Consider the following 27,966-nt stretch of genomic DNA (forward strand, 5'->3'; position numbering starts at 1 on the left):
CATTCCCAAAATTTTGTATTCTTCTATTGACTTTCTTGCCATATATTCTATAATTGGTGAACAGAGTTGTATTATTGATGTTATACCCCATTGGCCTGCATTTATTTTTCCGTGTTTTATATTACCTCCTAAAAAATCCCATAATTTTCCTACTGCTACTGTGTTGTAGACTGTAGACAGATCTACAAACCTCCCTCCTTTGCTCCTTTCCATGCGTTAATTTATTTTCAATTATTTGCATATTCCGCTTCTACAGTCACTTTGTTTTTATGCTTTTTTGTCATTGTACTTTTCTTCAATTAGGTTTGTTATAACCAGTTTATAAGACCGGCTGAATACACTAGTAACTGACAGCCCCCTGTAATATAAGCCAACTTCCATTCATTTGCCACACTGTACCTAATCTAAGGACCATTGCTACGTGTGGTATAGTTTAAGTGGTCTTTGCTGAAGTAGTTCTGGGGACATGACGTTTTTTAATTGTTTGACTTTATTTTGGTCGGTATTCTTTATAAAGTCCAGTAAAATACTGGTTCCAGGTTTGAGGGGACATCATGTTTATTCTCGACTTCTCTGCATCCATCCTATACATCCATCGATCTCGGCGCATTTCATTTTCCGCATTTCTTTTCTTTCTTCCTTTACTATTCTCCGCGTTTCTCTCTCAATCTGCTGTATTTTTGTTTGTCACTGTGACTTTTTGCATTGAGCCATTTTAAATATATCGTTTTTTCTTTTTTGCTTTTGTGTTTCTTTCCCAAGGGTCCCCAACGCGTCTGGTACATCTTCTGGTTCTTCTGGTTGATCTAAACTTATATTATACCGTGAATATTTTATTTTCAGATCTTACTTAGGCTTAACAAGGTGGTGATGACTGATGTTTTTGTCTAATAATAAAGTAATAAATGACTTTACATTTCGGTTATTTTGTGCTATTACAAGGTGATTGTTTGTTGATTAGGTAGATCGTGAGCTGAAATTATGTATAGTAACATCCTTTTAACCTTTAAAATACCATAAAATGACCCTGTCCTATCAGAAACCAAATTTGATAATATGCAAAAAAATGTTATTGTATTTTTGCAAAAAAAATGTGCGCAGGTGTCTACAATTTATGGAAAAACTTACATGCGAACTTTTGTGATCATGTTTTTAAAATGGTGGCAATAAGTAATAAAAAAATAAAACTACTTTTATCACCCCGTAGCTCCTGAAGTTTTGACTTTTGAATATAAGTTTATTTACAAAACAAAATATTTCGATAGGAGGAATATTCTGGTATTCTATTGCCATTTCCTTGTAAAACACCCTATATGTAATCAAATATTTCTTATAATAAACACTTGAACGATGGCCAGCAAACCGCATTAAAAATTAACTAGTGGGATAGCATTAGATGTGAAAGTCTGCTCATAGATATAAGAAAGTGACTAACTGATACGAATTAAGGAAAGACCCGGGCAAGCTGTAAGAATGAAATATGGCCGAACAGGTCCGTACTTTGCTTAGAATTTAATTATATGGGGTTTTGTTAGGAAAGATACTAAACAATATTTATGTATTTATGTATGTATTTATGTTTAAATCTAAAATAAAATTACAAATTATTTTTATTACCTTGTTAAATTACTTAAAATTATTCACATAATATATCAGTATCACTATCGCTATCATCGCCTGTTCTAATTATTATTTGTTCTATTTTATTTGTAGTATGGATATACGATTGTTCTGCTTTTTCTATATGTTTAACAGAATTTGCCCAATTTTGTGGGGGGATGTTAAAAACTTCGGTTTCTATAAGTTTGAAGACATTGGAGTCAACACGGGGAAAAACATTGTTACGACGAATGGCGGATTTCAATTGGTGCCAAACATGTTCAATGGGATTAAATATATAGTGGTAACGCGGAAGTCTTAAAACTGTATGTCCTAGATTTTTCGCATAATTATCACAGACATATTCCTTTTGTAGGTTCAAGCTTTGTAGAACCTCAATTAATTGCTTTTTGGTACAATATTCGTGAAAATAAATGTCGTTATTATACATGTAGTTTTTTATTGTTGTTTTTGTGTCACATGAGGAAGGGGTTTTAGTCAACTGTCTACTGTGATAACGTGTATTGTCCGTTACAATTACACTATTAGGAGGAATGTTTTGAATAAGGTGCCACAATTAACACCGGTTTCATCTTTTTCAAGCCTCCTAATCAAGATATCTAATATAGGCACGCTTTGTTCCTCGTATAACTGGTAAGTTTTACGCCGTATTATATCTTGATCACTTTCATCTACATTCGAGAAAATGTCAGCATCGCTTCTTTTTTTCCTCGCTGAAATGGGATTATTCACAATTTTCCATACAATTGATGTTGGAATTTTCGTCAATGTGGCCGTTTCTTCTAAAGATGGCACCACGTTCAATAAGAGTCAAATAAACATTGTTTATAACATCTCCTGAGATACACTAGACTCGCACAAATATGAATGATTACTAATAAACTCAAACTAAGTAGTATACCAAACCAAAGAATATTAAACACAGGTAGGTATAAAATTATTTTGTATTACGGACCACAATTATACCTAAATTTAATCTTGTTTCATTATATTTTAATGATCACCCTTGGATAATCCCATTCAAAAGCAATTGGTAACTTTCCTATATCTATGAACAAACCATACCCACAAAGTTTGATATTTTTGATAATATGGAATGCTTGATTTTTATAGATATTTTATAATATAAATTAACCATTATATTAACCATTCCTGAGTTTTATCCAGAATGCCTGTATTTTCTAACAAAAACTTTAAGCTTATGCTAACAATAATTATTTCTATGATACTCTCAATTTTAAATCCGCATTTCTGTAATTTTATAAAGCGGCGAGAACTGAAAGGTACTAGGAAATCATGAAAACGTAGCCCTTAATCTACCGTTTGGTTGGGCTACTAAAAATTGCTTTTAGAGGATTTCCACTAGAACGGAGAAACAAAGCAACACATATTTAAGCACTTTTCTCAAAATAGTTCAATCGTACAAAGCAAACAATTCTACAGGTCCTAAATACCTTCATAATAGACTAAACCTTTCAGTCGAAAGGCCGTAATAGGGGCATTTAAAGGGTCTAGAGTGGCTGTTTCCAAAACTCCATTCAGGCAGCCCCCCTTTCAGCGTAATAATAACTCGATTCTTACCTTCTCGGATTGGCTCAAACATTGAAAATCCCACATGAGTAGTGCGCCGTTTCGTCATGGTCAAATCAGTGCCGTATCGGAACGAGAGCGTACAATTTTTCAAGTTATAAAATACTGGACTTCCAAATAGTGTGTGAAAATAATATTGAACTGAGGTGCCTTTTACTTGATGAAAATCCATTTATCAAAATAAATAAGAATTAAAAGTTCAGATTTTCACGAAATTATATATTTTGACATCACAATTGTTTCGACAACACCGTGTACCTGCTACTATATATACCCAAAAATGACCATAAAACCATAATTAATGTTGTGAGAATTTTAATTCAAATTGATCGTTAAGCAATACATTTGAATGTCTCATTTTGTTAATATCCATGGCTTCCAATAAATTTAATTTTCTACTTTTTATAGCTGTATGTAAAATATCAAAATTGTCGTCAAAAATGTGTTTTCGGGGCTTTAAGTATATAGCATAATTCGAATATAGACTTTTGTTTTTAAACGCTCTTTTATGTTCGTTAATGCGTTTCTTGAAGTATCTACCTGTTTGTGCAATATAAATTTTAGGACATGATCCGCATTTCAACCTGTAGACACCTGATTTTTGAGATTTGTTTTTTAAAAATTTTGCTATTGTGTTGTTAGTCCTGAAAGCTATTTTTAAACCACATTTTGACAAACGTTTTGAAACTTTTTCACTAGGTTCTCCTATGTATGTAATTGTTTTAAATTGTTCGTGTTCTGTATTAGGTTTCGGATAAATAGAGTTTACTGTTGCCTGGATTTGTTTCTTATTTATAATTTCATCTATAATAGACAGATTGTAGCCGTTGTTCAGTGCAATTTGTTTAATTATATTAAGTTCTTTGTTGTAATTTTCTGTTGAGTGTGGCGTATTAAGAATTCTGTGTATTGTGAGCTGTTATGTATGACTGTGTCCTTGTGTGAAAGTTTATGATAAATAGAAAAATCTAATTTGTTGTGCGCTTTCGTAATATTTAAGATTTATTTCAAAAATATTTTCTCGGACAGCTTAAATCGGTCAGGAAAAACGAACTTGTAAGGGGCTTCGCCGGCTTCAATGATCCACACAGTCCCAGACTCAGCCTTCCGTAAGACTTCTATCGTAGCTTCCGCCACATGTTCCGGCCTAAAATGTGTATGACATATTATGTTAAGTGTGAAGTGAAATATCTTAAGGTAATCCTATCCTATCTTTATTTATTTGAGAAGTTTAAAATTTAATTGCGAAAGTTTTACTGTTATTTTCAATAGGAAATTTTTAAAAATGTGCTCATATGTATAGGGTGACTCATAAATAATGGCCAGTCAGAAGATGCTAAGTACCAAAATATTATAAAAGTTTAATTTTATTCTGAATTTCCTGAGACAACAAACCGTTGCGAATGTGAAACTTTTTGGAGGTGGCTTGTTTCACCCTATGATATTTTTTAAATCTGTAGAGTTATGGTTGAAACAAAAAACATTTTTTCAATACTTGAGAGATAAAAATTATTATTAACAACTTTGGTTAATGGTAATACTTCAAATAAAATGTTATAATTGTCCACCATCTACTTCAATACATTTTGCAATGAATTTAAATATTATTGAATGTTAAACAACAATTCTCTGCATTAATATCTTCAGCGTATATCAAATCTTGCAAGTATAACCATATTGAGAAGTCCAGAGGGTTTAAGTCCTACCTCTTTGTGATCAAGCAAAATCACGTCCAAGGCTAACCCACCGATAAGGAAAGTTCCCTTTTAAACATTGGCGTATTGGCAACTCAAAATGTAGTGTCACCCCGTCATACATAAAAACATATTTTCTCACAAGGTGAGTGGTACTTCTGATAGGAATACACTCAAATGGTGCTGAAGAAGGTTTAAATAATGATGTCCAATTAGATCAAGCGCCAATTCAAAAAGACCAATAAAAGTCCATTTGCTCTAGAAAGGGTATGGTGACATTATGTCTCAATTGCGCGGATCGAAGTCCTCCACGTCCTAGTGACTTTTTTAGTTTCTTAAGAAATGATCAATTAGTTCATGAGATTCGCAGCATCCCTCATAGGCCCACACTTCAAAATCTTGTTTTTTTCTTCGATTGGAAACTTTTAATATCCAGGTCTTAGAGGCATATGTGGCAATAAGATATATCAGCAGTTTAAAAATTTATGTTTATTGTCTATGTTTGATTTTTTTGTCACAGCCACCTTTGTTTGTAGTAAATGATCCGAAAAAAATAATTTTCTTGATTACTTCAACACATTCGATCTGCCGAATATTGGTAGGGTTATTTCACTTGCATATCGTCAGAATGCAACAAGTTCATTAGAATTAGTTCAGCAAATAGTAAGCAGACTAACCAAATTTTCGTAACATCATAAATTTGAGTTGATTGCAAACTGTATTGCGGTAGATGGTCGAAAATTGCAACAAAGTTGTTATTGTTAAATATTAGTTTCTTATTGCTCTCCGTAGCTTTTTATCATTGAAAAAAAAAACATAAACTGGCTGACTTTCACCCTGTTTTAGTTTTTTATAACTCGACAGATAAAAAAATGTGATTCGAGTGATCTAAATAATAAAGTGTAACTAGCTCCTTCAAGGAAAAATTTCCAAATAAATTTGAAATTTATAATTGTCATTTGAAAAACCGCAAGTTGTTATTGCTGTACTATAAAAATATTCCCTTTTAATCAGAAAATTCAGAATAACATTTAAACTTTAAACGAATATCTCAGATACCAGCGACATTTTGAGCTCAATTCTAATATTTTGCTGTCTGTTGTCAACAGTTTATTACATTTTAGTGTACATCTGATGTTTCGGTTCGCAATGTCCCTTACGCGATACTCTTGTCAGAAATTCTGATTTGGTGGATCGATCATTATCATGAATTTATGAATGACCCTATATATCTGAACCACCGTATCTGACAAAATCTTAAAAATGATCCAATCATGGTTGCTGAAACACAATTTAGTGTGGCAAATCCTTGCACACCCTTTGTTCCAGGTTTCTTTGTTTAAAAAATGAGGATTTCTGCTGGGTGCAGGAAATGGGGTATAATTCCATTTAGACAACCCATAAAAATAACGCTAGAAAAGCATACAAGGAACGAATTATTTTCTAGATTATTCGTTCTTTTTCTATTGATGATCGGTTAAACCACCTCCTGACATCTTTATTATTAAATTAAAATTCTAGCATGTTTTTAATTCTTCTAGCAAAGAAAAACCATTGAAATGTCTATACAACCAAATGATCTTTACCGCGACTCAAGTATTTACTCTCCACCAAAAACCAGTTTCAGAAAAAAGAAGGAAAGGAGACCAAAGCCAACATGACTCTATGACATAAAAAAACTATGTCAGAGCAAAATCTACAATCAGCAGATGGGGCGATGATAACTGGATGGAATCAAACTCTGGGCCAGTTTTATTTTCTGTTACTGATTTTCCTGCCACGATTCATTTTTTATTTTCACTAAAAACTTCTGATATTGCTTGTCCCTATTTATTAAAAAGTATGTCCACATTTCCTGATGACTTGTTCACAATTATACAATATTATAATGAAACCCTACCCATCCGAAAAAGGACAACATATTGCTTCGTATCGACTAACATATAAAGTCATTATGACGTATTGTTCGATACTTACTTCTGAGATTTACATTTTGGAACTTCAATACGTCTTATTTCTTCGTAAGCTGGACCCAGATTTCTGATCGCCACATCGCTGATCGAACGGACCTCGGTTACACCCGGACAAATGGCGACTACTTTGACTTTCGTCCTCTCGTAGTGAAAGGGATGACCCCAAGAGAGTGTCATTCCGTTTACGGCAAATTTTGTAGCGCAGTAGATGGGAATAGCGCCATAAGCTTCAACTCCTGCGATCGAAGACGCATTGACTATGACTGCTTCCGATCCCGACCTGTATTTTTGCAAATAGTTCTCCAAGCCCAGGAGAACTCCATTTACCACACCATTCTAATAAAAAGGACATTTATGAACTTTTTATGTCTGTTTCTGTACAGTATATATCCAATCACACAATGTGCAAATTGAACCACAACCGGCTTTCATAATTGATTTTATTGACAGAAGAGGTCGATATTAAAATCTACCACTTTTTGTAAACCTTTTTAAAATTTTGTTTATTAGCTTAGTTACTTCTTAATTTTTCAAAGAAACTTGACTTTAAACAGAACACCCTGTATATTTCGACATTTTTAGAATCCTTGGTTAAAATGGACACTTTAGGACAGTTTAGGTAGAAATTGAGGTTGTAATTTTTTCTGTCCTAGAATTGATATCTGAATAAAAATATAGGGTATCCATTTGAAAATCTAAGGATTTTGTTAATTGAAATGGCCAAAACGGCACCCCCTATTTGGGACACCCTGTATAAGCTGAGGTGCATCTGTCAAACTGATTGAGTAGTGCATCATCTCCTTAGTATGTGATTAAATGTTCCTAAATTTCTTTCTGAACTTTGCAAAATTCGAATAGAAATTTCGTTAAGAATGTGACCTCTATTTCAACTAAGGATTCCAAAAATGTCGAAATATAATTTAAAATAACAAAGTTGATATTGGGGGGACTTTTATACGAAACTTTTTTTCGTATCTCCTATGGGTTTCCAGGTCATATAGTGGATCATTTTATTTGCCTACAAAGTACTTCATTAATCTAGTTTTGCTTTACTTCGAAAAAGAATACATCATGCCGGTAAAGGATTAGAGTAAGTAAATAATACTGCTATCTCTACATCTTGGAATTGCTACCATCCGAGTTTGACATACTTGCAAATATGACACAGCTAATGAAAATCTATGTTTACCTTCTACCCAGAACTAGTTTCAAATGTATGAAAAATTAACCTCAACTCACGTGAAACTTTCAGGTTCTTTTCTAAATTTCGCTGAAATTTCTGAAATATACAGCGATTGCTACGATAGCCAATTAACCATCAGAAAAGATTGGAAGATATTTTCACAGACGAATTTTATCGGCAATTTAAAGAAAATTCTACCTCAAATTTTGAACGCAATTTTAAACCGGGTTTCTCTAATGAAATCCATGAAAAGATTTGTTATCGCTCACGACTCTAAAATTTCACGTTTCTGCTCCCTAACAGTCACAAACCAAGATTACGCCTTCGACTTATTGTTAGCAGCACTGGTTCTCCAACATATTCTCTAGCAAAATTTGTAGTTTCTATATTAAAAGCCACTCCATGAAAAAGTGATAGTTTCGTACTTAATTCCTGTCGCTTCATTCAATAATTGAAAAGTTTCGACTCTTTCCTAAAGTCCCTATTCCTGACACTCTGAATATTTTTTCAGATATATTAAAATCCGAGACTCTGGAATCAAAGTTGCTCATCGGAATTTAATAATATATTTTTCCTGTAGGGGGCAAATTTATGAACAAATATCAGGCGCAGCTATGGGCTTCCCACTAGAACCATAATACTATATTATGAAACAAGTGCGGTAAACGGCATTTGACTCACGAGTTTGTTTGACACGAGCGGAGTTTTTAATAAATGAGTGAGTTAGAAAGTTAACCGAACGTGTTGCATACTATACTTTTTCTACGATTGTTAGTTTTTGGGTACATTTTCACAAAACAAGATTACACAATACATTCACTGCCATGACCGTCAGAATTGACAAACGTCAAAATTCAAAGTGTGGGAAATATCACCGAAAACATCCGAGCGCTCCCTAATCCGTGCGGTAAAATCCTGGGAATGTCCGAAATGGCAGGATTCGTGGGAAACGAAACTGACGTGGTAAAGTGACGCTTTCCGCACCCTAGATCGGTGAGTAATTACCTATTTTACCGACGGGAGTAGAAAAATGTATTTATGAATGCTTTTGAGAAGAAGGCCATAGCCATCTAAAATCAAGACTATGGAAACGGTACGCTCATGATACTTTTGTTATTTAACCTCATGTTCAAGAATCCCTCCGAAATGTTCTTACCATTGGATTGGAGATTAATAAAATCTTGTCTAACCGTCGTTAATACTTCTTACAGAAAACCTACTCACGCAGACCGATACCTTAATCTCCCTTGTTTACCGAGTCGCAAAACTATCTCAACCAGCATCATTAATCCCAAAATTAAATACCTAATATCAGATGTTTTCTCAAATAATTTCTACATGGGAGATATTAAGCATTCTATTACAAAATACACTTCACCGCAACCTTTCAAAAACACGGGTCCAAAAGCAACCCCACACTTGCCACTGTACTCCATCCTTGCATTCGAAATATTACTGACCACATATCAAAAGTTCTTAAGAAATATAACACCATTTACCACTTACTCAAAAATCTCTGAATATTTTCGATCCACAAAAGACAAAATTCAGTTCGATACATAAGGAATTAACACTAAAGAGCCTTAAAACAAAAATTTGCCGAACCAAATTACAATCACAATCACACAAAATTTTTGCATGTAATCAATTCTAAAAAAAGGAGAATCCATAGAAATTTCTAAACAACCAAATATTTTTTACCCCGACTCACCTTTCACCAACATGAGAATCAGTCATAAGAGACGACAATTTTCATGTACCTCCTTTAGTTCCACCTCGCTCAATCCAGTCCAACCAGATCAACAACCGACGCATAAAAAATCCAGATTTGTAGATAGTGTTTCCTTCCTTTTTGGAAGGCAAATTATACCTGTCATCTGTCAAATGTTCTAGACTGTGATCGCGCTGAACATTTTGCAGTAATTTATTGTAATAATAATAATGCATAAACAACTTTGTCGGCAGATCAATCAAATATCGACATGCACGGCTATTTTCCCAACACGATTTCGATTCCTTTCGCAGTCGCCCAAGCCCATTTTTGTTTTTCAACACATACATCAACGCAATAAAAAGAACTGTTTCATTAACTGCGAAATGCTTTTGTTCGCAGCTTATTTTAAACACGACTTTACGATTCACTATTTAGCTGACTGTTGAATGTGACCCCCGAATTCATAAATCGAGGATCACTTAATGGTATTGAAGAAGGAATTACAAGTGCAACAAGCTAAGCAATATGACATACACAGACAATTTCACCATGTTTGAAGGGAGTCTCAAATAACTGATGGAGAGAGTGGCCATGGATTAGAAATGCACTTAAAGAAAACTAAATTACTAATAGCAAGTAGAGAGCATATTCGTGCAGCCAACCTTTTTATCAATCAAGTTAGCAAATAACTAGTGGAAGAGAACAATTATTTGTGGTGTTTCCTAAATGAGGAATGCGAAATCTCATAATGTACTGAAAAGACAAACCAAAAAGCAAGGAACTCAAAACGAACTGTTTAAATTCCTTAATTTATCGTTGGGCATAAAAATCAGACTGTTGCGTCAAAACTAAACTATCATGGACGAAGAGGGTTACTAGTGAAGGAGTGCTACGAAAAATGATCTTTTCATCAGGGTTCAGTTTGGTTAGTAAAAGCAAAAAACTTGATTCTCAGGAGAAATTACAAAACGCCAAAGCCAAAAAGAGACTCTTATTGCATCAATGAGGGTTTTAACTTTGAGCCGAATCAACTTTTCAAGTTGAAAATTTCAGATCCCCGGTTAGGTTTTTTTATATTTGTTATATATTTTTATATATTATTTACTTCTTACATTTAAATAAGAAATCTTAGATCCATCAATAAAATAGGTACTGCCAGAAAAAGAAGCCTTGCCGACTGTCTCAGAGTAAAAGACAGATTAGTATGTTACTGTCACAATGAACCTGAAACCTAGATCCTGAAAATTTAAAAAGGAACCTTTTACTTTAACTGCATTGATATTTCCACAAAAAACTCGTTTCCCCAGAACGTGTAACGAGATCTAGGCATATTTTGCCGTAAAAATGCCGCAACCAAACTTATCGACCATCTGTCAACAGCTGTGTGGGTTGCTGAATGCCGCAAGGTCATTGGTTAAAAGCGATAAATCTGGCGCATGAGCATGTTGAAGGAATCTTATTTCTTTTATCATAGTTGCTTCATAAGTTTCTGTGTCAACGGCATAATCAGTGCCTCTTTCCATATCTCTAGTACCTGCATGACCACAATCGAGTCAAAAATGGTTCATGACAAAAATATCAATAATTTCGTAAAAAACTCGTTTACCAAAAGCAAACTTAGCTTTGGTTCAACATACATTGAACCTATAGAAAACGTACAAAACACATATTTAAATTATTTCTCTCGCAAGATCGACAAACTCAGATTAACAGTAGTCAGAATGGTCGGACTTTATAACGAGCAATAAAATTCGAGATAGTGTAAAATAGATTAACCATCTTGCTTCCCCTTATACTTTAATAGATGTTGATCTGCCCTAAATATCTGTCAGATCAATGCAAAACAGTCATCAATAACGATCACGATTATATTACTTGGCAGAAAGAGCAATAGTTGTACTTGGAATTTATTAATTTAACTAGTACGCCCATACTCAGAGTTGGATTCGTGTATTTTCTATGTAATAATATATCAAAAATCGAAAAATTCAAATTGCCAAGAATAAATGTACAAGTAAAAGTAAGTAATAAAAGTACGTAAAAAAAATTAGCTTGTATTTACGGTGAAACCTCTTCATCATCAGAGTCAAAATTTGAGTCGCTACTACCAGAAAACAACCCTTGATCTGCATTAACAACACGTGGTGGTACCGTTATATCAAGTGCATTCTCTTTTTCTCAGTATCAGTTTATTATATTTTCTTTACGTGTTAACACAACTAATCCAGTTTTCTTTGGTAAATGCCTGAAGATATAAGAAGGTACATTTTTATTAAAAAATATTTTGCACTGATCCCGCACCAATTCTATGGCATTAAATATATAATTGTAAATAGGCAATCTTAAAACTTGATGACCCATTTCTGCAATTATTTCATCTGTACCATAGGGCAAGTTTGATTTCTATTTTTTGCCAATCTTTAGTAAATTACAGTTTAAAGCATTTTTTGGTAAATTCATCCGATTACTGCACAGACAATTGATAACTTCTTCTTTTCTTGGCGATGTTTTTGGTACACTTTCACTAAGTCTATAATCATATTGCGCATTAATAGTGAATTATCTAAAATAATTAAAACTGACCAAAACTCCGATCCTGTTTTGTAGTGCCAACTACTGTAATTATTCGGAAATTCTTCTTCATTCTTAATACATATATGAGTGCACCTACCTACATTTATCTTGAGTTGAAGTCTTAAGTCGTTTTAATATGCAAATGAAATTAACCTCCCAATAAACTTTTCCTTTTCTTGTTGCATTTATATTTTTATTTTTCATCAACTTTTTTTTTCTATTTTGATTTATTTTTATTTTATGTAGCGAATACTTGGCGAACACTAAGGCTATAATCACTGCGAACTTACCACGTTGAGGAGTATTTCTTTTTCCCACGCTTTCTCGTTTAAAATTCCGGCATTGTTGATAAGAATGTCAACGTTTTTGAATGTTTCAACGGTCTTTTTAAACGCATCTGGAACATAGGGATTTTACGGACTAAAATCAAAAATACGTCGTTTTACTTTCGAATTGTTGTATGTCGATCACATCGGTCTTCACGAAAATCGCTTTATTCTTCCCAAATTCATTGTCGATTTCCGCCAGAGCAGTGGCACCGAAATCGGGGTCGATGTCAGCCAGAACGACACCCTATGGGTTTCAAATTACCACAAACTTAATACCGTTTGTTTCTTTATGCGGTAAACTAATAAAATGTAAATTTGCAATGATAATTTTCCGTATTTTAGCTTCTAATACTTACACACTCCCAATTTGCATATAATAGCAAACAGGCAGTATAATAATAAATACAGGGTGATCCGTAATGAATAACCCCAGAGTTTAGGCGTCAATATATACCGTTTGAACCAAAAATGCTCCAATAAAATACTGCTCTTTTCAAAGATGAATAAAATAATAATAATAATAATAATAATACCAATTTTATTAAAAGTAATAATAATGATAATAATAATAGTAATAATAATGATAATAATAATAGTAATAATAATAACAACAATTACAATCTAACAATAATTTGATAAGTTTTGAAGAAAATCACTTAAAACGGGTTCTTGGAGGTAACAAATTTTGAATATGACCTTAGCCTGTAGGTTGCTTGCAGGGGGCGCCAACTAGATACCTTATAATAGAATAGAACTGTTTTCGATGAAAATCCATTCGACACAATTAAATTAAAAAAAGTTCAGATTTTCTGCAAAATTAATTAATTAATGATACTTTGAGTGAACACTTTTTTTTTAGCTGAAACAAAGTCAAATTTTCTATATTTATTTTAATAAACTTCGAGTTTTTAATGACTCCAGAGTTTATTAAAATCCAGTAAGCAATGTTTGGAGGTATTGGTATTTGTTTCCGCAAATGTTTGGTGAGATAAAGTAAGAAGAAATTTTCCTCTTAGTAAAATTTTCGTTGGTGGTTTGGATACGTGGATGATGTTTTTACTTATTTCAGTGGAACGAAAAAACAAGTACAATCCATTTTTAGTTATATTAACTCGTTCATAACAATATAAAATTTTCCATAGAGATGAAACTACATTACTCTTTAAACATTCTGGACTCAACTATAGCCTACAGAACAAGTTAGATTTTTCCATTTCCCTCAGACACGGACACAGTAATATAATGAATATGAATCTATAATCACTTCTTTACATACATATATAGACATCAGAATATTTTGATATGTTGTACTGTGCTGAAACAGTGATAATTTAATTGTGATAATTTTTTTTACCCGAAATTTTGTATAACAAATCTGATAAATTGATTATTTTTAAGAAAACTTCAAGACTTCAAGAATCAACAATTTTGTGTGCACCGACTTAGATGCTGGAGCAAACCTATAGCTTTCAACAACAGCAAATGTCAATAGATACAGGAGTCATTTTCCTGTTGTTTTTATATTAAAAATATTATTTATATTATGAACATTCTGAGGCATTAAACATTTACAAATTTTGAAGTGTGAGACCCGATTTGTGTGTTTGCACAAACTGATTACAATGGACGTTTCGCAGCTAGAAGATATACCGAATTATACTCGAACTACAGTCATCCAAACTATTTTCAAAGACTTTATATCGAATTAAGTAAAACGGGAGAATTTCACTCTAAGCACAGAATCGGTCATCTTAAGGTGCTAACTTCAGCAGGAGGAAGAACTCTTAGTGTATGAACATTAACTTCATCCATACTATTTAACTGTTGTCCACAACTTGTTGTCTCATGACACTGCAGAAAGACTTCACTTTTGTAAGCTGTTATTAGAAGAACAAGTGAATGAAGCTGCTTTTTTAAGCAATATATTATCTAATTACGAAGCCACTTTTACTAGGCGTGGTATTTTCCATTGGAGCAACCCCAACATTTCGGAGAACCTTCATTTGGTGAGACAAAGACATTTTCAGAGTGAATTTTCAATTAATATTCTACTTCCAGTTAGGCAAAACATATGGTTTCTGCACGATTGTGCACCTACATTCCACTTGATTGGTTCGAGATTTCCTGGATGAAAGTTTCCCACATGATATATGTTCGTAGCATCGATCTGAACTCCATGGATTTCTACTTTTGGAGTCACTTGAAAGGCTTAGTTTATATGGAACAAATCACATCGCGTAACGATCTACAGAAAATTCATGAATAAGTTTTTCACATGTGGTTTATGGTAGACATTTTGCCCAATTACTGAAAATTACTGTAAGTTTGTTTATTTTTAATACAAAAGAAGGTATACTCTTTCTTAAATTGTTAAATTGTACTTGGGTCGATAACCATTGAGCAAGGTAGGTTTTATTTGATTGGCTTTTGGATTTTCTATAACAAGCAAGAATACATTCTTCTCTGTTAGTTAGTTAGAAAAATTAAGGTAAACACCCAAATGCTTACATCATTCTCTTCAAAACTGATCTAATTATTAAATAAATATTGAATTGAAGATCTAACTTTAACGACCTAGACCTTTTTAACGAGTAACATCATTTTGGCCTCGAGTGGTATAATTTTCTGTATAGAATCTACGGATATAATTGAGATATAATTCACTTGAGTTTTTTCGAAAAATTTAGCACAATTTCTTTTTACAGATGGGTGGAATGAAACCATCATTTCCCAAAGCAGGTATTTCTTTTCTTTTGCATCCTGTACTTCTTTTTTTTTTCTATATCGTTGACTGTCCAACTCCAGCCCTATATCATTTCAATTAATTTTGCTACTTCTAGTGGTGAGTTTTGGGAGCTTCAAACATATTTAAATTTTCTGATTTTAAGAAAGCGCAATTTTATCAGCAACAAATTTAGAAACCCTAGATGTTTTCAAGAATTAAACAAAACTAGCTACCACTCTCGTGAATACGAAGTTTTACAGTTCAATAATGATTTATAGCTCTCTGGCGTTAAGAAATATGGCATAAGTATTATTACTTACCTTTGCCCCCTGTTTTAGCAATTCTTTTGCGTATCTCAGTCCAATACCAGAAGCACCGCCGGTGATCAAGGCGACTTTATCCTTTACTTCAAACACCATTGCGTTATCTGCGGGTTCGGTTGGTAGTCGCGCCTTTATAATTTTATATTTATTACGACCGAAAATAGAATATTTAGAAAAAAATGATAAGATGACACCGATAGAAGCGATATCAGAAGAAAATGCCGTTGTCATGGTGCACGTGCACGAATCTTAATAGATTAAATACATATTTCATTAGTTTAAGCAGGAGTATGAGGCCACTATATAGCAGTATACTGTCAGTAAAATATATCCTTAATGACCCTTACTGTCATTCCAAATATTTAAGTTTAATAAATTAAGTGATACATTTCAATATTCCCGTTTGTTATTCTCCACAACTTATCATAAGTTAAATTTTCTGCCCCTTTTTTTTTTAAATACAAATCAAAGCCTTCAAATTTGTGGCTGTGTACTCTTGAATAAAATAGTATTTTATGGCCTCAGAAAAATTCCTATAAAATGAATCGAATCATATCTTCATAGCAGGTTTCGGTATGTTGAGTGTGTCGAGTTATAACGTTGTATTTGCGGCGTTCCACAAGGCTCGCATCTTGGTCCGCGGCTCCTCATCGTTCATAAAAAAGTTCCAACGCTGTGTGTCCCATGTGTGAACAGCTGACACTGCTGTTTTGTCAATTGCTGAGCCCATCGTTCACTGAAAATGTTGCTGTAGTTACGATGGCTTTCTGTAAATAATTTAATTAAGTAATTAATTAAAAGTCTAACAATTTGCTTTATAATTTGGTAAACTTGGACTTTCTACATCGACATAGCATTAATCTTTTGGGATTTATCTTATAATTTGTGTATTCATTTGCCTATAATAAAATAGTAATGTAAGTTCTATTCAATTCGATCTAATGTATCCTATCCATTAAATGAAGGGCGACTATCGGTTACACAAATAAATCGAGAAAAGGTCGCAGTCGCGGGATTTTGTGGTATCATTTTTATTATGTTTCATCAATCTAATAACTTATAATGCGTGTTTCTTTTTGTAGACATAGTATGTGTTTAGTGTTTTTTTGGACAAACTTTCTACGATATCGCTGAACAAATAACATTGGGTGATATTTGACCGTCGTACTTGAGTATTACGAGGTAAATGGTTACCTCCTAAGTACTTTCTCCTAAGTACTTTATCTACAATAATATGAAATTTTGTCTAATGAGAACGATATCAAATATTTACAGTCTTAAAGTTTTGAAATGGCTTTTCTCGATATTTCTTTTTAGTACATTAACGACTAATTTGCTTCTAAAATGAAACACTGTGTTGAGTTTTGGGAGCCTTTTGATCAAAGTTTGCAAATGGGGTTGCAGTTTGTCATATTATAAATTTTAAAAAAGACAAAATCCGAAAGGATGTTCAAATGGTCTGCACAAAGTTGGGTTTTGGTAAGAATGATTGTGATTTGTAATATCTGTGAGAAAAGCATTTTGTGTGTTAATTATTTTGAGATGGAGAGTCATTATTGAAAAATATTATTATAAGAAAATCTCAATATCGGAGGAAGGTAATATTAAGAAACTGTAAAATAGTTCGTGTTGTTTACCTAAAGATATATTCTTATTGTAGGCGAAGCTACAATTAGTAGAAGATTTAGATGCATTTATTTTAGAAATGGATAGTGTTTTCACACTAAAGGCTTATAAGAGTTGATAAACTTATAAGTAGTTTGAATCTGGCTTTGTTTTATAAGTGGGTACTACTCTTAGGAAAGGCATTTTTGTTTAATAAATTACAAAGACCTGAAATAGCTGCATCTCCACACAGATTAGTGTTTTTTGAGTGTTGCAGGGGAGGGTCCTTGAAAATTAGTTGCCTATATTTATTAAAAACAAAATATGTTGTAACAATTAATAAGTCCATGCCTAAAAATAGGGGACAAGTATGTTTGAAAACGGATCATAAGTATTATTATCAAGTGCAGATTAAAATATTTGTTATTTTGTTATATGATCGCCGAATATATTCCTTAAGCAAAGAATGAGTGCAAAAAACATGTGGAACAAAATGGTTTCATCTTGAATACGTAAACTTAGAAACTGTTCTTAATGCATCTTGGTAGTGCAACCAATGTTCTGATCAAAAACAGAATTTTAAAAACCAAGAATTTCTTTAGTAAGAAGTTTTCTTTTTTGCTTCTAGCTTTCATTAAAAAGGAGGTGAGTATACGGTAGTTGTTTGTTATATCTTTAAAACTTGGGTGGGTGGTTAAAAACAGACACTGCAATATTAATTTTCTTTTACGTAAAAAAATATATGTAAATAAGTATTTTAAAAGTGCAAATTATAAATAATATGCCACATCTTTAAAGTGTGGATTGAGTCTTTATAAATTTATAAGGTTGAAGATTAACCGATTAAAGCAACTTAATGCTGTGGTACTTTTTGCTTTTAAATATTAACAAATGAACCACGCCATATTCAAAGCCAATGTAATATTTCCATTTGTTTATATTTGATATAAAATGGATTAAACCAAATGGAGATTTTTCCTTCTTATTTGTTTTAAATCTTCAAGTTGTTTGGCTGCAAGCTGTTCCAATTTTACACTTTAAAGTAAAAATCAATAACCTCTTATAGCTAAGAAAATACGTAAACTTTGTTTGTTTACCGTGGGACGCCATATTGAATTTCATTTGGCAGGCAATTGGATTGCCTTGTTTGGTGGACTCATGACATTTTTTCCGAAATTTCCAAAATTGTATTGTCTTATAATCATATATAATATATAATATGTATATATCAATTACTATATTTCAATATATATTTGCTCTAGATGCCAATTTAATAAACCAATCAAAATTAATTAATTTGTGGAGCAGTAAAGAATCCATAAAATTAGAACCAATATATACAACTTGTCAAAATCGGATTAAATCATATTTGAAAAAATTGACTCTGGAGGTTTTCTTTTGGAACTGTATTTTTGCCCACCCTTTATTAAATTATTTAGAATTTTGGGCGAATCCAAAAATGCACTAATACATGGAAAATAAGAACGCTGACATTTACTCCAGATGAACGGAATACCATGTATAAAATCTACGTAAAACAAATTTATAATTTAGTCAATTACAGTAGTCTTATACCTTATCAAAACCAGTGCCCATGCGTTTTGATGATTTTGTGCTGTGCGTCAGTAATTAATAAACTTAGCTAATTTTTAATAATGTCGATGAGTGACTTAACCCAATTTTATTATAGTCAGTTATTTATTATAATTCATAATATTTGCAAACAGATAAGAACACCACAATATAGTAATAATGACTATAGTATTGTAAAATAAAACTAAGATAAACTAAGATAAACAACTCGAAGAGTGGAAAATCAACATCATATTTTAGATTAGGATAAATATATTTTTATTTTATATATATTTTTATTTTATATATTTTAGATTAGGATAAATATATTTACATGTGATTTTTCATAGCACGCTTTGGTCACTAGCTTTCGTAACCGAATGGTGGGGTAGATAATACATTTTTTGAGTATCAGTCGAAATTTCAGGAGGAGCAACAACTTCCATATGTTTGAAAAATTTGATTAAATCGTCGTATGAAGGAAGCTCTACACTGCTGTGCGCAAGCTCAAATGACTTAGCTGAATGCACATCAATTTTTGATAAAAGCAAATTGAGAAGAATAAAATTCCACTCGACAGTGGGAAACCCCAAAATTTTCAATGAGGCCAAGTTTTCTTGAAATGTGTCGATTAAACGTCGCAAAACTAAATGATCGTCTGATGACATTTTAGGAGCGTTGTGTATGTTGTTCCAAAATTCAGTGGCCATTAACCTTTTGTTCTGGTATCTATCACGCAATGCCTGATAAGCAACGGGGTAGTTGCTCTCAGTCATGCGCAACGTTTTTAATAAATTGAGGGGTTCACCCTCGCAATGTTTTACCAAAAAACCGAATTTTTGAATCGCCGGCATGTTCGCGTCATTATGAATTAAACTATCATATAAGTCAATGAATGTCGGCCAATCTCGGTAATCGCCCCTGAAAATTGGTACATCAACCTCATATACTTTTTGGTTAGTGGTAGCATTAAAAATTGTTTGGTTTGATGGGACAACAGGACTTTGAGCCGCTGTAGGAAACAAATCCATATATATAGATTTTATCACGAAATATTTGTCGTCAAATTCTCGACGAATTTCGTCTTCATCCTCCAGAGACTTGTCAGTCATCTGTTGTGACCCAATGATTGCATGATGATGAGCTTCAAAATTATTTCTAATGTCTTCAATTCCTTCGTAACGAGCTTTAAATTGATTTAACTTAGTTGAATCAGTGAGACAGGTCTGAGAACAATTATAAATTTCAGTCAAACGACTTATAAAAAAACCTCGAGTGGCTTTATTCTGACCTAAAGATTTTGCCATTATAAAAACCTATCGAACACTACGCAGATTCAGAGAGAAAAGCGATATTACTCAAATAATAATAATGATAATAAAAAAATGAAAACCAAACTGTTCCGAGTTTCAACTAGACCGAAAGAAATTCGACAAAAAAGTAAATAAATACGCCTGAAACTCTGGCCGTTCCGATATTGAACGTTAAAACGAAACAATGTTTGAAACCGAGATCCAGTCGATTGAAATCAAATGCGAATCTGTATATATAAAAAAAACGTACTGATCTTTTTGTGTCGATGCTAATGGCCTTCATACACAAAAAAAGTAAAGGAATAAACAGATTTTTCGCAAAGCATAGCACGTAATCGTGAATTTCAAATTGAGAATATTGATTGCACAATAATAAGATAAAAGTTAGTTCTTTTTAATCCGGCTCGAAGGACCAAAAATGTTTTGTCCGCGCGGAAACGGACTTTGGCCGCAGCTGGCACAGCAAGAAGTCGCAAAAATTACTCAAGACAGGATCAAAAGATTTTTGATTACTTAACTGACCCTACCTCGCTTTTGGTCTTCCTTCCGGAGGGGCCGGCCCGTGCTGCGTCCTCTGTGCCTCGAGTGGTGAGGAAATTTGTTGATCACCACGCGTATGACCTGATGCGTTCAACGGCACTTTTTGAACCACACGATGAGAGCGACCGATTTAGCGCTTCACCGTGATTTTTAGTGGAGCATGCGCCTAAGGGCGCTGGCGGGTATAGATGGCCAGTTAAGTTCAAGAATTTAATACCGCGAGGAAAGGAAGAAGAATAACTTCTTGGTGCTGTACTCGCGGCCAATCGATAAGCTATAGGTTTATATATATAAATTCATAAGAAGTCGAAAAATAATAAAACGAAAACTGAACAATAATGTTTTACTCCGAATCCAAAAACGTCCTGTATCTCGGTTGGAAGTGAAGATATGTAATTAAATTTTGCTCTATCTAGTTCAGAAAAAGGTTTTCCCTGTAAAAACACTCGAATTAGACAACACTGTACATCCAACTGAATAAGTATGGTAACTGCTCAAAACGGTATGTGAGAGTACGCGAAAAACCAATCGTGTCAGCGTCAACATTTGACCAAATCACAAGACGACTACCCCGATAGCTCCCCATTGAATGATAGCAAAATAAGGCGCAGCGCTTATTTCCGTTTGCGAAATACATAACGCAACCCTTTTCTAAAGTCTTTAAGTTCCTTCCTTCCATATAAATCACTTCGCGCCCTTGTCGGCTCCTGCTGGACATGGGATTAATAACTTAAATATACCCTCTGATCGGATTCGAGGTTATGGGAAATACAACTGGTGTCACAGCGAATAAGACATTTCGTAGAATACGACGTTTGCCATTACTCTCATTATTATTTAGTGAATAAGATTCTGGTTGCAAGCGTTGTGTGATCTATTACACAGGCCGACAATTTTTAAACTTTTCGAAGTTGAATAGGATCTGGGAGTTAAATTATCCCTTTTTGGCCAGTTCTTCTTCACCCAATGTTCCTCTCTGTTTCGCATATACCTCGTATATAGGGACGGATGACCTGGTAGACCTGGTAGTCCCACAATTTTTAAGGTTACCACAAATCACCGAACTATAGTCGTTGTGTTTGATTTTCTCAAGCGGTAGTTCCAGATTTTCGTAGCATTCTTTAAATTGCACAGAAGGCAAAATGCTTCTATTAGATGAATCAATCCTGAGAATTGTACTTTGTAACAAGTTTCTTTATTAGATTAGGAATTTCCGTGCAATAAACAAGTGAACTGAAATATAAGATTTTAATGTTTTGTGCCAGTAAATGCTTATTTCGAGTCTAGATGCCAAAATTTTAGAAAGATACAAGTCTCTCACTAAGTCATTAAGTTCTAATTGTGAGAGGTTGTTGAGGAACACTCCATATATCACCGAGGTCACTAAGGATTTCTCCATCTTTTTAGAAAAACTGGTGGCATCATCTTCTAAAGTCTCTTCTCAGCTATTGGGACATCTGGGCCATGTGGCACTGGCATAATTACAGACTTCAGGTTCGGATATACAATGTTCTTAAAATTTTTAATATTATATTGACTAAGAAATATCCAAAAATACCAGTCATTGTGCTGTCGGCTCCCTCCATATAATAGGTGTTCCTGAAGAACGCTTAATATCTCTAATATGGAAATTATTAGAGAGAAGAAGATATGTAGGGTGTTTTAATTCTGGGTTTAGTGACTCGGGCTGAGATAGTTTTACGGCTCTCTAAACAAAACAGTTGACAACCGATGATTCTTGTGCCGGAAGGTGACGTGACAATGCATTAACGGCTCTGTAAAGAAGAGAGTTAATAACAGATGATTTTTGTACCTTAGGAAACCTCTGCCCACAACTCACGCACTGTTATGTAAAAGCATTGTTTTCCTATTTGTTTAGTTGCCATAGCTCCAAAAATATTAAAAATATCACATCACAAAATCTGGTCTGCCATGTGTTATCGTAAAGTTGTGTGGCAATGGTATAGGATAAGGAAACGAACAAAATATATGCTTGTTGCTGAGATATTTTGGCTTACAGAATTATGCATCACAAAACAAATTTTCTAATTATCATAATATAAATAATTATGTTACCCTACACTCACCTTAATTTTTAATGCAAAATTTTAACCAAATATAAACAATACATATTGTTAAACTTTCCTTTTGTCTGCGCCTATGTTGAAAATGTAGAATTTTTCTGAACCTGCTTCTTCTTTGCTTAAAATTCAACACCATCCCTAATTTTCGTTGCCACACAAGATAATACTTTTTCTTGCATTATTTATTGTCTCATTATAATTTTTTTTATAATACCGTACTTAAGAATTTGTTTAGAGCTACTCACTTTTTGAAAATATGGTTTAGCAACATACCCTGTCCCTGTAAGAAGACGTGGTAGGATAAACTATAGGATGAAGAAGGCTAGACAAAGCGGAAATTAAACACTTATACCTAACAAACAAAACAAATAAAACCGTTATTGAAATAACAATCCCTAGTTGGTCGTCCGGAGTCTCTGAGATGACAAGTTGTAAGCGGCCTAAGGTTCCACCCAAACCATCAATCTCACTTAAACAATAACCAATCCTTTCGAGACGAGTAGCAGAAAAAGCGAAATTTTTGTTTGATCCCCGGTGCTCCAGACGAGTGGCTTCGTACGCCCGAATAGACATCAAGTCAGTTAAAAACACTAATGCTTTACCCTCTCGGCAATGTTATTGTGTTTGTGTTGATCACAGGAGTGCCCTTGTAGCAGAAAGATTAATGGAGTCCCATTATTGGCCGGGAGTTCAGGTGGTGTCTCGTCATTATCGAACACTGGCGTGTAACTTAAATTCTGCGGGGCGAATACAATGGCGAATGTGTGCCTTCATGCAAAAGTTTGGTGTGTTAGAGTTAGGCGCTACTATTATTATCACATCGATGTGCATATAAACTATTAACGGTATAACGAGCATTGGTAACGCAAGTGAAAATATATTGTTAACGAATCAGTCTAGAACGCATTCCGATCTCACCGTGGTCATTAATCATCGACGCTATAAGCACGCTCGTTGGTGTCTAGCTTGTTTTTACAGTTAGCCACAATTCTGCATGTGGTAATGTGTAGTTGGTGTGACGTCTACAGCATTAGAGTATTGTACTATTTAACTTTTATTTGAAGTTACGTTACGTAGTTACGTAGTTACGTGTTTTCTTTATGGAAACCCATACAACTCTTCATATTTAAACTCTATCAATAATTCTACCATATTTTATACAACATACGCTATACCTAAACCCTAATATCAATTACTTTTCTATGGGGATGTGATTTTATATTAGTTCTTTCACTGAAACAACTCTTTAGTAAATATATTCGGTCAACTTCACATATATGTTCAAAATTTCAAAACATCATAACATCTACATTTTTAAATTGGTACTCTGTAAGTCATCATCAATTATCAACTCTCTGCTTTACAGAGTAGTAAAACTATTCCAGTCCGAGTCCCTGAACCCAAAATTAAAACACATTACCTCTGCTCTTTTCTCTAATAATTTCCACTTTAAAGATATTAAGCGTTCCATCACAAAATACATTTCACCATAACATCCAATAACAATGAGGCCGAAAGCTATCTCACACTTGCCACTGTTGTCTTTCTTTACATTTAAAACATCACGAGGACCTAGACCCAGATATGGAAATTCGTGGTAGAATCGAACAAGCTAGGGCGACGTTTATAAAAATGAAACCCATACTGACCAACCAAAGTCTTAGTTTGAGACTACGCTACCGCTTCATAAAGTGCTACGTGTACTCGGTGTTACTTTATGGCGTCGAGGTCTGGACCCTTAAGGCTGGCACTATGAATCGAGTGGAAGCATTCGAGATGTGGGTATTTAGGAGAATGCTCAAAATCGCATGGACAGATCACACCACCAACGACGAAGTCCTGAGGCGCATGGGGATGGAGAGAGAGTTGTTGCAACTGGTTAAACGAAGGAAAGCAGCTTACCTGGGCCACATCTTCAGAAATACAAAGTACCAATTCCTTAAGCTCATCATGGAGGGAAAAATAGAAGGAAAGCGAGGCATCGGTAGAAAGAAGAATTCATGGCTCAAAAACATTAGGGACTGGACCGGTCTTGATGCCCACACACTTTTTAGAGCCGCAAAGGATCGCGAAGAATTTGCCAGAATTGTCGCCAACATCCAGTGAAATGGATATGGCACCTTAAGAAGAAGAAAACATCACTGATCATACGTCAAAAGTCCTTAAGAAATATAACGTTAAAATCAGATTTACTCGTCCAAAAATCTCTTAACATCTTCGATCCGTCAAAGATAACATTCTATTAGGATACCAGTAGTTTACAGCATTACATGCACATACGGAAAAAAATACATTTGAGAGACCGGACGGAAAATCAGAGTATGAAAGAGCCTTAGAAATAAACTCATCAGCAGTTGTCGAACACAATCACCAAACCAGACATAAAATTTTATTCGATAAAACTGAAATTCTTGCATGTAATCATTTCTTCTACCAACTAAAAATCATATATATCTATATATATATATATATATATATATATATATATATATATATATATATATATATATATATATATATATATATATATATATATATATATATATATATATATATATATATATATATATATATATATATATATATATATATATATATATATATGAACCGGGAGACTGAGGTCCCTGGAGACGACATAATTTGGACAGTAATGATGATAGACAGAAGAGAGCTGGTGCTAGTAATAGGCAAAGTAATCAGACACGTAATTACGAAAACAGAGGCGAGAACAGTAATAATAATCGGTCGACGAGGGTTATTACTAAATTTGAGTATGGTGATTTGGTATCAGACAGCGAAGGAGATGAGCCAGTGGAACATTTCTGTTCACCTGTAATCTTGGGTAAAATTTATGAAAAAAGATATGAAATTTTATTAGATACGGGTAGCCAAGTTTCTGCAGTTTCTGAAGAATTTGCAAATTTATTAAAATTTCAAGGTATAAACTTTCCTATATTACCAATAAGCAATACCGTAATTTCAGTTGCTATAGGTGCAAAGAAACAAAAAGTGTCTGAACAAATATTATTGCCTATTGAAGTGGGGGGTAAAGAGTTTAATATTATTTTTATTATTGTTCCAAAACTAAACAAAAATATTATATTGGGTGCTGACTGGATGATAAATGAGAAAATTTTAATAGATTTTGCTAATTTATCCTTATCAATAGTAGATGAAGGTAATATTTCAAAAGTTAGGTTCGAACTAGAAAATGCCAATGAAAAATCTATCACGATAAATTTTATTGATGATACCGTTAGTGCTGCTAAACGTCATAAATATACCGAAAATGAACTAATTGAACTGGTAAAAAATACAGATTGCTTATCTCGACATCCTATCGTTAATCGAATGGTAGACAAATGTGATTCTTATATATATATATATATATATATATATATATATATATATATATATATATATATATATATATATATATATATATATATATATATATATTTATATACTGATACACTTGAGTGTTCGAAGTGTTTTCGGAGCGCGAGCATTGAAGATGCCAAGTGAGATTTTGGCGAAACGTCTGCAGGATTCCAGTCGGATGCAGGATTTGCAGGATTCCAGTCGGAATTCAACGAGCGAACGGATGATATCCCGGAATATAGTGTCATCACATTTTTCCATCCGTGAGAATATATATATATATATATATATATATATATATATATATATATATATATATATATATATATATATATATATATATATATATATATATATATATATATATATATATATATATATATATATATATATATATATATATATATATATATATATATATATATATATATATATATATATATATATATATATATATATATATATATATATATATATATATATATATATATATATATATATACATATATATATATATATATATATATATATATATATATATATATATATATATATATATATATATATATATATATATATATATATATGTCAATGTTTTTTCTTACTGTAATTTAAAAAGATTATACCCACCTAAATAACATTAGGACATTAGGGACGAACTCTCAAAGCTTTTGGTAATATATCATATATATATATATATATATATATATATATATATATATATATATATATATATATATATATATATATATATATATATATATATATATATATATATATATATATATATATATATATATATATATATATATATATATGATATATTACCAAAAGCTTTGAGAGTTCGTCCCTAATGTCCTAATGTTATTTAGGTGGGTATAATCTTTTTAAATTACAGTAAGAAAAAACATTGACACTAAATATACACAATAAATTCATGGCTAGGAATATCTATACATAATTACATTTTCATTTTAAACATCAAATCTAGTTCTGTTTCATGATCAGAGTCGTCATTGAGCTAATTATAATAGGACTGATGTTGTTTTGTATAGAAATGTAAAAGTCCTCAATTTTTATCCTCAATATCCCATAGCGTTAAACATGCAATGGTATAGAGGAAGACGTACAACAATATGCCCGCCGGTTCAGCATAAATAGTGTTTTTTATTTGCGTATGAAATTAGGACTTTCAAAAGTTGCACTTTTTTGTAACTGAATTCAAAACAAATATTATTTTCTGATAAGACTGGTGCTTTGCTTAGCAGACATCTATGATAGCTTACGTTATCTATTATTGGGAATGTCTTTTATGTTTTGAAATTAATTTTCAGAAAATTCGGCACTTGTATCCTCATGATAATCTACGCTGGAATCCTTAATATTCTTTGCAGAAAACAGTAAGCAGTATTATGGATTATGGTGATGGGTTTTCCTTTATTTGAAAGTGCTTTCGTCTGACAGTTTTGAGTGGAATCAACCCATTATTTAGATATAGTGTCGTGTGTATTGAACCATGTTTTACAAAGGTAAATTATGGATCTGTTGTCTAATCTATATCTTTTATTTTTCTTTAAAGTAATTAAATCTCCAAGTGCGTAATCTGTGTTATTCCATTACTACTTGCCCATTGTATATTTTGCGCTACTCAAGTCCCATTTTACAAACAATTCTATGGAGGGTGGCTCGGCTTATATTCATATTGATTTCATCTTTTTGTAGCTTCTTTTTCACTTTATCCATGGT

The 27,966-nt window shown here is 32.9% G+C and overlaps 1 protein-coding gene across 1 annotated transcript; it reads right to left on the minus strand.

The window, feature by feature from the left end:
* Positions 1–4,194: 4,194 nt before the first annotated feature.
* On the minus strand, positions 4,195–15,845 carry LOC132699530 (15-hydroxyprostaglandin dehydrogenase [NAD(+)]-like). Its single transcript, XM_060666304.1, has 5 exons — positions 15,723–15,845; positions 12,795–12,921; positions 12,639–12,745; positions 6,882–7,213; positions 4,195–4,357 (listed from the first exon to the last, which is right to left on the minus strand). The coding sequence occupies exons 1-5, from the start codon at positions 15,819–15,821 to the stop codon at positions 4,213–4,215; spliced, it is 810 nt and encodes a 269-aa protein (XP_060522287.1). The 5' UTR covers positions 15,822–15,845; the 3' UTR covers positions 4,195–4,212.
* Between the last annotated feature and the right edge of the window lie 12,121 nt (positions 15,846–27,966).

Source organism: Cylas formicarius, unplaced genomic scaffold, assembly GCF_029955315.1.
Source record: "Cylas formicarius isolate icCylForm1 unplaced genomic scaffold, icCylForm1.1 PGA_scaffold_3__17_contigs__length_32017465, whole genome shotgun sequence".
In the NCBI taxonomy this organism is placed as follows: domain Eukaryota; kingdom Metazoa; phylum Arthropoda; class Insecta; order Coleoptera; family Brentidae; genus Cylas; species Cylas formicarius.